Raw genomic sequence first — 12,453 nt, forward strand, 5'->3', positions numbered from 1 at the left:
GGGCGTGAAGGTGAGGAGCGAGCCGTGCGCGTCCGGCGGCTCCGGGAGCCAGAGCCAGAGCCAGAGCCAGAGCCAGAGCCAGAGCCAGAGCCAGAGCCAGACTCCGACACACACTGTTTACCTGCAGGACCAGCCGGGATGGACGCTGCCTACAAGAAAGTCAATGGAAACTGCGGTCCCCAGGAGGGCACGGAGGGGCAGGAGGGCAGCGGGGTAAACACCGTCTAAAGTTTTATGAGTGCTTTTTTTTTACCACAGACTGATTTGACTTTTTAAAAATTTCCACTTTTGGTTTATGTTTTCTGTCGCAAGCAGTGACGCAAAGAGAGGAAGAGGAAACGGAATAATTATTATTGTTATAATGTAAGAGGATTTATGATCTAGTCTTTTATAGATTTTCGTTTTATAAAAAATGCCTTCTCGTTGTCAGCTGATCCATCTGTCAAAATGTTTATATTTAAATCTAACGTGATGAAATCACATGATTTCCTTGTTTCTAACTTCTGAGTCTGAGTTCAAATGTTTAGTTGACAATTTAAGTCGTGAGCGATTTATTGGTCGTGAATACCGTAATCCTTCGCTCGTTCAGATTCTTTGAAGACATTCCATGAACGCGTAGAGTTGTAAGTCAAGGCCAAATTTGATCTGACAGTTAAGTTAACATTACGTTTTACATGTTGACAGCTGTGTATTTTTTTATTTTTTTTTTGCTACTCTTATATAGCTAAATGTGTTCTTTTTACTGTTGGACCAAAGGAAATGTTTTTCTACTGCTCTGAATTAAACCAGAGTCTTATTCCATCTCCTTAGCTCGTTTTAGTAACCAGTCTTCTATTATATTAACTGACCGGTTCATATAATTCAAATCACAGGCTTGGTTAGGAAAACAAAAAAAAAGAACAGTAGCTCTGGTACGCAGATTAATCCAATTTCATTTTTCAAATGTTCAGTTGAATCACTGTGTAAAAGTAAACCGCAGCGGTGAGGCCAATGGTGGACTATAAGAAACGGTCGAAGGAAATACAAAAATGACGTAAGGTAGTCGAGGAAGATACACTGTTGTACCACAGTTCACTGTTCTGATTATATATGGTAAATATATATGGTAAATATATATGGACAGATAGATAAGCACTACTGCCTCTGTGAGTAACTAATGAAAATCTCAATATTTGTGTGTGTGTGTGTGCCTCTGTGTGTGTGGTCTGCTGCTCTTTGAAGCCTTAGTGTAAAAATCAGTTTGTTTGTGTGTCTGTGTGTGTGTGTGTGTGTAGCAAGGGGTCAGCAGCTAAAGTCCAGCGGGCACTTCCTGGGAGGGTCATATCAGAACACCTGTAACACAGACCGTGACATTGTTTATCTATATTCCCAGTCACTCTTCACGGACTGATCATCAAAACATCATTATAGGGAATCAAAATTGGAGGTTTTCTAAAGTCTCACATTTCTGACCTTTCCCCACAAAGAACCTGTCTCTAAATCCATGTCCATGATCCCTGGTCTTCTACGATAACAATGAAATGGATCAGTCCAGAAAAGTCTAAACTTTATAAAGATCACTGACTCTCTCACTGTAACTGAAACAAATCTCAGTTTTGACAACTTGAACCAAATGTATCCTTCGTGTAACAAAACGATCCCACAGTGACACAAACTTCGACTGATCTTACGTTTTTCCTTTATGGCTTGAAACCCCCTCCACCATCAACGTGTTCTTTGATCCCAGTACAGTATTTGTCGGTACTTGATAGTAAAACTACTCTTCTTTCTGAACAGAGGCGGCGAGGCTCCATGTACTTGGAGGAGGACACCAACAAGTCGGAGGTGATCTCCTGCATCTTCTCCCTAAAAGAAGAGGTCGGGGCTTTGGTCAAAGCCCTCAGGCTCTTTGAGGTAAGGCAAATAAAGGGTTATTCCTCTCCTTTTTGAGGCTCATGAGGGGAAACAAGGCTGTTTCTTGCTGTTCAGAGACGGCTCCGATGGGACACTGGTGGTTAAAGGCAGAATTGCTAATGCTATCGCTGGGCTTATTTCAGACTGCAGTAAAAGTAATTTATCGCAGCTGTGGTTAAGTCAAATCAAACCTCAGAAAGTGCTCCTGAGCGCCCCCACCTTTGGTCCTCTGGGGTCCATATGACCCCACCTTGTTATGATCGTTATATAAGTTAAATACGGTAGTAAAAATGGTTAATTAATGGTAACCCATTAGCACCAAAAACTTTAAGATATACAGCAAAACTACATTGTAATAACAATAATTATTATTATTAATATTATTATTATTATTGCACTTTCAGGTGTCCTGAATTATTTCATTTAATTGTGTCATTATTACTGTAGTTAGTAGTTAGCTCTACTTGTCCTTGGTCCTGATTTGTGGATTGTTTTTTCTTCTTCTTGGTATTAAACAGTTGTTGTTTAGATAACTGTAAAAACCACAAATCATTTATTTTATTATTCTTGATATAAACAGAAGAAATGAAGCGACTGCTATTTTTATGTCAGACTTGTTTGTACGGCGGATCTGTCGAGAGGTAATGTAAAACCAAACTGAACTTATCTCTGATGTTTGCCCTTCGGTTGTTTGCTCTCTAATTAAACAAATCAGCTCTACCCACCTTCGACTACCGTGTAATTCACCGTTGCACCTCAACCACAGGTCAGCTTCTATTTACTGACCAGTGAGTTTGAATGTAAATCTCGAAAACAAGTACTTGTTTAAAACCATCATTTCAAATCCAAAATGTCGAGACCTGAAGACTGTTGTCTATGGCCTTTAGATAAAGTATTGATCTCCAAAGTAATTCTTAGTGAAGTCAAGCCGTGCCAGGCAAATGATGTTTGACTTTCTGGTGTAGTGACCCCTGAAGATGGCAGCAGACAAAAAAAGGGTTGGACCTAAACTGCCTGTGCACTTGACGGCAGGAACGACAACCAGGTTATACTGTTTGTCCGAAGTTTCTGGGAACATGTAAAAACCCAAAAGATAAATATCACTTAACAATATGTAAAAAAAATTTAAAAAACTACAACAGAAAACTTTTTTCCGATCCCTTTGGCGAACTTAAAAGAGCTTAAACATTCCTGTTATCTCAGGTCAAAGTGAACTAGGTCATGTGTTTATGCATCCCGAGTCGATGACATAAATGAACCGTTACCGTATCTGATCATTACAATGAGTGCTTTTGGTTGAAAGAATCTAGCTGCGGTTCTTACTTCCTATGGTTCCAGGTCTGTGTCTATCTATAGTCTCTATGGTAATTTACTATTTTCTTCCATGTGTTGGATGAATGGCCTGGATTTGGTTAAAAGTCATTTTTATGTTTAATCCTATAAATACTATATATTAAAACAGTATAAATGAATAACATTATTGAATGAACATACAAAAAAACACTACTGAAAATAAATTAAAACAACAAATATAATGGGCCAGATGTAGGAGGTTTGGGGGCGACTGCTGGCCCCCAAACCAGGAGTTTGACATCCGATTTGTTCCCAGTCCTCCTTCTGTCTTTCATATCAATCTGGATCAGTTATTTTTAAGCCCTTTTTAAATTACTTTGACCTATTTATTTCTCAGCCAGCTGACGTCATGTATGGCTACAGGATACTATGATGTGTACATTCTGTACTTCTCTGTTGTTGTTGGCATTTGTTCAGCATAATCAATAGGTCTGTTTCTGATGTGCTGAAGCAAAACCACTGGCCCTATGCAGAGTTAAAGTTTAATATTAAATTACTAACATCAGTTTTTTTTATAACTTATAGCAGTGGTTTCCAGTTTCACTTTTTTTTTTCTATCTGGCATAATGTGAATTTATTTATTTGAATTTTATTTAGAGAAAAAATAAACCAGAGCTGGGCTTTAGGCAGCAAAGAAAATACCAGGTAAAAAAACATATTTTTTGTTAGCACGTGGCAGGAAAAGTTTTCTTTTTTTTAACAAGCAATACTCAAAACTGTTATTGGTTAAACAAAAAAATTCACATGCTGCTCCAGCAAACGTACATGTCCTCTTTGAACCTATGAGCTCCTGCTTCTCCAGTCCTTCCCCTGCTCCACCCCTCGTTCTCCTCCACCCCCTCAAATTCAAGTTTTTTTTCCCCTAATTTTTAAGTCATGCTCATTTTTGAGTTCTCCTCCACCCCCTCTGCTTCACATTCAAGTTTTTTTTTTCCTAATTTTTAAGTCATGCTCATTTTTGTACCGTCCTCCCCTGAACAGCCCTCCACTTTAGACAACACAACACTACGTGACGGCCTTTATGAAGCCTGACTGTTCCGTTGTGTTTGGCAGTGGTCGCTGTAATCGTTGCAGCCTCATTGTCTCAGCGGTGTTACAGGACGACAATGCACACAAACACACAAACTAAGCAGGTAAAGCTCTTTGTCATGATCAGCCTGAGGTTCAGGGACATGTGACAAAGCAGTGAGGCGTTCATGTGACGAGTAGGAGCCGTGAGCCGACCCTGACCCTCCGCTCTGGTACACACACGATGGTTAATGTCATCGGCACTAAAGTTCGGAGACGTCACTGAGGGGTAGGAGTGACTCCTACATCCTCTCAGGCTAAAGTTTATGCTTGGATACATTTTATAAACCAGCTCACTATCCAAGTATTATTGGTCTTGTAATTGGCCCAAAAAAAAAGTCAATAGACATTATTTGTAAACTCCTGGGAAACATGATGTGAGACGACCCAAAAAAAAATCTCTTGCGACCCACCTGAGGGTCGCGACCCAGTCTCTGGCAAACAATGTACTGGACTACAGAAACCATCTAATCCTGCGAAAGGTTTTTTCCACCTTTACTGATTTTATTGTGTAAAAAAAAAACTAATGGTGTTGCAACATTAAGATCTCAACACTGCCATCTACTGTTTTATTTTTTCTTTTACTGGGCCCTGGACAGACTCCTTTACTAATGGATTATTTTTTAATTAGACTTGCACTTAATTTGATGTGATAAAATGGCCTAAAGCATTAAGGTGACCAAATGAATCACTGGTAACAGAAGAAACAAATATTTCAAATGACAACAAACCAAAGAAAAACAGCGAGAAAACCAAAAGACGACTTATGTCTTATGATTTATGTGGCTGGATCAGAAAGTTGACTTTAAACTCAACTATTTTATAAATTTTAGTGATTCGATGGACAAACCGCTGTTTTAAAGTCACTTTGTTTGTTTTTTTGGTTTTTTTGCAAACATTGACCTTTTTACTTTATCTCTCAGCAAATCAAAGGACCACGTGACAAAAACAAACATAAATATTGAAAACCTGCCGTCAGTGAGTAAAACAACATTGCATCATAAAAAAAGAGAGTTGTTGTTCTGAGAAGAACCAACCTTGACTTTTGGTCGTGTTGGTATCGCAGCCTGAGACGTGAGCCCATATGGGCAGTTGAATGAGATCCAGATGGGTGTGAAGAGGGAGGCGTGGCCTGGGCCCACCTCTTCACCGAGCCTATGGCAGACGGAGAACATCATCCTCCCACTTCCTCCACAAAACACTGTGTAAATAAAAACACATTTTTAGGAAAATTGCCACTAAAGTCGGAGCCTCTGTGGAATGTTAGCCAAAAGCAAGAATACTTCCACACGCGAACAGGATTTTATTAAGTCCAAGGGCTTTTGTCCTGCCAAAGATCGAGGCCTTGATTTATTCTTTTCACCATTTGTGGTTGAAACTAAAACTTGTTCTGAATACTTTCACTGTGGATGGCCTGGGGGTCAGACTATAGGCCAGTTTGTAGTGGGTCAAAGGTCAGAGCAGTTTTACTCAAGGTCAACCTGAGAACTTGACACTCCTACCACCCTCTAGTGGTCGGATAAAGATGATACAGCATCCTACGACAACCCACTGACCCTCTGTCTGTTTGTCTGAGTTAAGAATTATGGGTAATCACCTCAAACATGGTACAGTTTTTACAGTGATAAAACACTGATGGAATCTTGAAACTGCAACTAAGGCCAAACAGCAACTTACCGACAACGGAACAACTGCAGGACATTTTTATGTGATAGGAAATGATGTTGGGACAGGATTAAGGAATAAATCCAACTAACAGAGACTTTGTGAGGAATTAATCTTGAAAAATCACATGTGAATCATACTTTAATGTCTCACAAAATATAAAAAATGACCAGGACTGCTGTAGCTAACGTTAGCTCTGTTTTCTATTGAGGTGATACTGTAGACTTGGGGTACTGCAGTTGCCACTCAATGCATCCAATCATCTGTATCCCACTGACATACAAACCACCGGTGAAATACTGCCCCCTACTGGGTTGCAGTGTGTACACCAGAGTAACAAGGTGCCAAAAATGATACAATCAAGAAATGTGAAATCAAATGCATAATGATTTAAATTATAATAACAACTTGTTGATGTCGCAGCCTTTTTAACAGTAACAACAATTACCAAAGTCTTCCGCTCCTCTTGTTTGTGTAGGAGAAGGGAATCAACCTGACCCACATCGAGTCCCGTCCGTCCAGGATGAACACGGAGGAGTACGAGTTCTTCATCAGCGTGGACTCCAACTGCTCCCAGGCCCTGGATGATGTCATCGACGGCCTGCGCACGCAAATCAGTGGTCACGTGCACGAGCTGACGCGCACCAAAGAGAAGGACACAGGTGAGAAAAGGTGTCTGTGGACTGGATGTACAATCACAGCAGTCAACGAGACACTTGTCCTACCAGCAAAATGGTCACAATTATCCATGGTTAAATATCCTGCTGCTACAGAGAACTGATCCACATTTGTCTCTGGTTTTGGACACAGTTTGACCAAAAACATCGTCCAGATCCAATTTTCCAGACATGCAGGATGTTTTGTCCAAAGTTCACGTCAGCACACGCTGTTAAAATCACCCATTTATCTCCACCAGCGTGGAGGTTCATGAATCTTCAGCCAGACCTGATAACTGACAGCAACTGACGCCTCGGAGCCTGACAGTCCATCGCCCCCCACTGGACTCTTTTATTAGTCATCTCCACAATCACATTAGTTTAGCTGCTGAGGACTGACAGGCTGGACAGGAACAGAGAAGCACTGTGTCTCCCTGACCACAGAGCACTGAGATGGACAGGCCCACCGTGATCCTCCTTTCACGCTGAAGTCCAACGGTCTGGGTCAAGTGGACCAGAAGGGACATTAATGGCCTGTTCTGCAGACAGTGGAGCCAAGCAGGGGTCGACTGTCACCACGGGGCCCCAGGCCGGACCACACCAACTAAATGTAGATTAATGAAGGGGCCCCTGTGTTATTTTTAAGGGTCATAAATCCATATAAACGTGTGGATGCCCCCTAGTGTCAAATGCCAAAAAGCAGTGAAGGACAGTGAAGGACAGTGAAGGACAGTGAAGGACGGTGCGGCCGTTAGAGTCGGTCTGTGAGTGACAGCGCATTAGCCAGAATTTATTGGTTATTATTGGTGTCAGAAAAGTATTTGTGAGCAAGATTTTCCTGGATTATTACATTTTGTAGAATTGAAAATAACATTTTTTTGGACATCATTTAATATTATACCCAGGCATGTTAATTAAATATTATTGTACAAAACACAAAGGAAGTCCAACTCTTTCCAACACGTAATTGATGAATATTTGTCGATCCTGTGGTTAACTTTAATTTATGGCTATGATTTGTCTTCATTCGTTGGCCAATTATGAACAATTTTGGGACTAATTTGAAGTACTTTTTGTTTGCATTTTCTCAATTTTTTTGCCAACTTCCTGCTACTTTACAACTAACTCTGTTGGCTAACTAACGTAAGCTTTATTTGACTGTTGTTGGAGCACAAAAAGTTTATTTGTAGCTATATAATAATGATTCACTCTGTACTGAGCAAAGGTGTGAATGTGAGTGTGAATGTTTTTGTCTCTTTTTATGTCTCAGATTCGTGTTCATTAAAAGAAGAACTTTAGAAAGTATTCATTGTTATGTTTCAGTGCCCTGGTTTCCCAATGACATCCAGGATTTGGATCGTTTCGCCAACCAGATCCTCAGCTACGGCTCTGAGCTGGATGCAGATCACCCGGTGAGTAGCGACCCACCTGACGGCCCACTCCGTGTCTCTGCAGCGCGGGTCTGTCTGTGGAAGTGGATACACGGACGCTCTCGCCCACAGGTCTTTTAAAAAGACACAGGCTGTGGTGGAGATGACAGGCCGCACTCTGCCGTCTATTCTAATGGAAACACACACACACACACACACACAAACTGATGTCACCGCCTTAATTGAGGCCCTATAATTACAGATAATTGCTCTCTCTTACCGCTGTTATTAAAGCCAAGCTTGTATTCTGCGGAGAGCTGAAAAAGCAGCCTCTACAAAGACTTGATTTGAATATGAATTTGGGATTCTTTCATCAGAGACGGAGAGCATAATGCTGTCAAAGGCCACGGGGTTTTTACCTCAGCGGAGGATTTCAGCTCTTTGAAATGGCTCCGAGTGGGCTGGGAGATCTAACGTGGTTTCTCCTCTTTTGTGTGTGTGTGTGTGTGTGTGTGTGTGTACACGTGTCTGTGCTCGTGTGTGCACAGGGCTTCACAGATCCCATATACAGAGCCCGCAGGAAGGAGTTTGCTGACATTGCCTACAACTACAGACAGTAAGCCTTCCCCTTGATCTAACTCTGTTCTCTACTGTCAGACTGAGTAGAGAACAGAGAACTTCACAGGTCAGGAGGAAGTATTTGACTATGGACCGGATTCAGTGATGTTTTCAGACTTAGCTTAGCAAAAATAGCTTTCCCTAAACAAACAAAACAAAAAAAACTACCAGCATCCATATTAGCATATATATACATATATATATAAATATATATATATACAGTATATATACATATATATATATATATATACATATATATATATATGTATATATATAGCTTGTATCTTAAAGCCCCACTTTATATATATGTATATACTGTATGTAAATATACAACTAATACATAGATATATATAGATACACACAAACATATACTATAGTACTATAGATACATACATATAAATGAATATCTACAGGCACACATATATACATATATTTTGCAAAATCTTATTTTTTACGTGTCAGCACACTGACTTTAGATCTCTTTTTAGTCAATAACAAAAAGAAGACAGTGATGTTAGGGTGTGTTGATATTGGTTAGTTAACTAAACTCTTTAGATACAGAAAAAATTAAAAGAAAAATCACCTTTTCCCTATTTATCTTTTTTTCAATAGTTATGTAAGTCATGTTTTAGACACCGAGCGATTCTGCTCAACAGATAATTCAACAGTCTAGACTCTAACCTCCTGTCTCCCTGTCAGTGGTCAACCCATTCCTAGAGTAGAGTACACCGAAGATGAGAAAGCCACATGGGGAACAGTGTTCGACGGGCTGAAGACGATGTACCCAACTCACGCCTGCCGCGAACACAACCGTGTCTTCCCCCTGCTGGAGAAATACTGCGGCTACAGACAGGACAACATCCCACAGCTTGAGGACGTGTCCCGCTTCTTGCAGTGTGAGTTTTAGCTACATCTATTTATCGTTCTCATGATGTTGTCTTCAGTGCCAATGTTAGCTATAACAGCCCTGGTACAGACACCAGAGCTAACAGTAGCTACAACAGTCCTGGTACAGAGACCAGAGCTAACATTAGCTACAACAGCCCTGGTACAGACACCAGAGCTAACAGTAGCTACAACAGTCCTGGTACGGCCACCAGAGCTAACGTTAGCTACAACAGTCCCGGTACAGACACCAGAGCTAACTTTAGCTACAACAGCCCGGATACAGACCCCAGAGCTAACGTTAGCTACAGCAGTCCTGGTAGAAAAACCAGAGCTAACGTTAGCTACAACAGACCTGGTCCAGACACCAGAGCTAACATTACCTACAACAGTCCTGGTACAGACAGCAGAGCTAACATTAGCTACAACTGTCCTGGTACAGACACCAGAGCTAACGTTAGCTACAACAGACCTGGTCCAGACACCAGAGCTAACAGTAGCTACAACAGTCCTGGTACGGCCACCAGAGCTAACGTTAGCTACAACAGTCCTGGTTCAGACACCAGAGCTAACATTACCTACAACAGTCCTGGTACAGAGACCAGAGCTAACATTAGCTACAACTGTCCTGGTACAGACACCAGAGCTAACTTTAGCTACAACAGTCCTGGTACAGACACCAGAGCTAACAGTAGCTACACCAAAGCCTCTCACTCACCTTCTTCTTCTGCTCTGGCTAACTGCAGCATGCACCGGTTTCCGTCTTCGCCCTGTTGCCGGCCTCCTCTCGTCCCGGGACTTTCTGGCCGGACTGGCCTTCCGTGTTTTCCATTCCACGCAGTACATACGTCACAGCTCCAAACCCAGATACACACCTGAGCCGTAAGTACAACTGAATCTAAACTGCACCTGTGGAAGAAATGTTAGGAGTCGGAAAATAACTGCGATCATTAAACTGTGACTCAGTGACATTTGCCATGAGCTGCTGGGACATGTCCCTCTGTTTGCCGACCCTGGATTTGCTCAGTTCTCACAGGTAACATTCACTCTGTATTACCTTGAACCATAACTTTACCTGGAAAATCCTTGAATCAGTTAATCCCAGAATTTGTCTGATGGATTTCCATTGGTTCTGATCTTCACAGGAAATTGGACTGGCCTCCCTCGGTGCCCCTGATGAGTACATAGAAAAACTTGCCACCGTAAGTACTGTAATACAAAGAAATGACAGTGATGATTAGTGCTGGGAAACAAAATTATATTTCATTAATTATGAATATTTCCTAATATACTTCATTTTCTTGGCAGTATTAATGAGTTATTGTAAAGTCTGGCACATTCCAGGATACTTCCATGCATCTTCTCTGCAGGTCTACTGGTTCACTGTGGAGTTTGGCCTCTGTAAACAGGGCTCGGACATCAAAGCCTACGGAGCTGGGCTGCTGTCATCGTTTGGGGAGCTGCAGGTACCATATCCAGTCCATAAAGAAGTGGGCTGTAGACTACATTTCTGTCTGACTGACTGGTTTGTGCTGTTACAACAGCAGACAGTGGGTCTGTGGTCCAGAATCAGGTTTAATGTGTCACTGGGTGAGTGGGTCTGTGGTCCCAGCGTGGGGCCGGTAAAATGAATCAATGGGATTAATGGATCAAACATCCAGGTCAGGAGTTACAAGATTGGTGGAAGTGCAGTCTGTCGAGTCCAGGCCTCAGAGAATCAGACTGCACTTCCTGTTCACTGTCAGGACAAAACATTGGGAATTGGAAGATAAATGTTGATAAATGCCAAAAACTTTAAATTTAGACCAAAAATATCTAAACTTTGTTTTTAAATTAACCAAAAAAGAAGTTAAAAAATGAACAAAAATGCTATTGAGTTAAAATACAAAGCAAACATCTTAAAATGCATTGGACGACGGTGGATTTGTCAACACCACTTCAGATAATTACATTTTTTACTATATATTAATTTCTATATTCTGTCGTACTTTTTACTTGACTGTATTTCTAATCTGTTTCTTTCAGTACTGCCTGACAGATAAACCCAAACTGTTGCCTTTTGACCCGGACAAGACCAGCGTCCAGAAATACCCGATCACAGAGTACCAGCCTATTTACTTTGTGGCCGAGAGCTTCGAGGACGCCAAAGAGAAAGTCAGGTGAGGGCCAGATTACGTCACATTGGCACTCTTTGATTTATAATCGCTGTCGTCAACACTGTCGTTGTCTTTGTTCGCACAGGAAGTTTGCCAGCACCATTCCCCGACCTTTCACCGTCCGATACAACCCTTACACCCAGAGCATAGAGGTTCTGGACAGCACCCAGCAGCTGAGGAACCTGGCTGACAGCATTAGCGGTAAGCACCGTGCTAACTCATGTGAGCTGTGCTAGCGTTCGTGACATTAGCATATTGGCTAAATGTGATTTTGTTTCAGGTGAGATGGGGAAACTCTGTGAAGCCCTGAGGAAACTGGCCTGAAACTGGGATTTAACGTGAAGATTTATTTCCATGATTTTTATTTTTATTTTAGTTTTTATAGTCGATCATTTATCTTGCAGACTGCTGACCTCCTAGTATTATCATTGTATTAATACAAATGTGCATTTAAACCCGTAGAGTAGTGAATGAATTGTGTGTATTAAAGCTGGAGGAATAGTCAGTATTACAGTACCACTATGTATATTTTAACAAATGAAATAGAAGTATAAGAATCGTCCTGATTCCACAACCACTACATCCGTCTGAATGTTTGTGTATGTGACAAACTCTGTCATATGGATTGTATTTCCTAGTGAGGTTTTTCCCTCGTCCCAGCGAGTGACGACCTAGGACAGATGGAGGTGAAATCTATTTGGATTCCATAGCTTTGATGTTTGTAATATGCATGAAATATTTCATTAAAATAAAAATTTTAAAAAGCATTTGAATTTTTGAATTTCTGCC

At 41.2% G+C, this 12,453-nt stretch overlaps 1 protein-coding gene across 2 annotated transcripts in view; it reads left to right on the top strand.

Moving 5' to 3' along the window:
- pah (phenylalanine hydroxylase) overlaps positions 1-12,431 on the top strand; it is a 14,878-nt gene extending 2,447 nt beyond the window's left edge. Inside the window, exons 1-13 of one of the 2 annotated variants that reach the window (XM_008315406.3) lie at positions 73-213; positions 1,777-1,893; positions 6,458-6,641; positions 7,959-8,047; positions 8,554-8,621; positions 9,323-9,519; positions 10,255-10,390; positions 10,475-10,544; positions 10,654-10,710; positions 10,879-10,974; positions 11,534-11,667; positions 11,750-11,865; positions 11,945-12,431. In XM_008315406.3, coding sequence (XP_008313628.1) covers positions 139-213; positions 1,777-1,893; positions 6,458-6,641; positions 7,959-8,047; positions 8,554-8,621; positions 9,323-9,519; positions 10,255-10,390; positions 10,475-10,544; positions 10,654-10,710; positions 10,879-10,974; positions 11,534-11,667; positions 11,750-11,865; positions 11,945-11,988 — 1,383 coding nt within the window. In that variant the 5' untranslated portion in view covers positions 73-138 and the 3' untranslated portion in view covers positions 11,989-12,431. Of the gene's footprint in view, positions 1-72; positions 214-1,776; positions 1,894-6,457; positions 6,642-7,958; positions 8,048-8,553; positions 8,622-9,322; positions 9,520-10,254; positions 10,391-10,474; positions 10,545-10,653; positions 10,711-10,878; positions 10,975-11,533; positions 11,668-11,749; positions 11,866-11,944 lie in introns of those variants that run through there. The other variant, XM_025057417.1, reaches the window with a different exon arrangement.
- The last annotated feature ends 22 nt before the right edge of the window (positions 12,432-12,453 follow it).

Source organism: Cynoglossus semilaevis, chromosome 8 (genome assembly GCF_000523025.1).
Source record: "Cynoglossus semilaevis isolate Cse_v1.0 chromosome 8, Cse_v1.0, whole genome shotgun sequence".
In the NCBI taxonomy this organism is placed as follows: Eukaryota; Metazoa; Chordata; class Actinopteri; order Pleuronectiformes; family Cynoglossidae; genus Cynoglossus; species Cynoglossus semilaevis.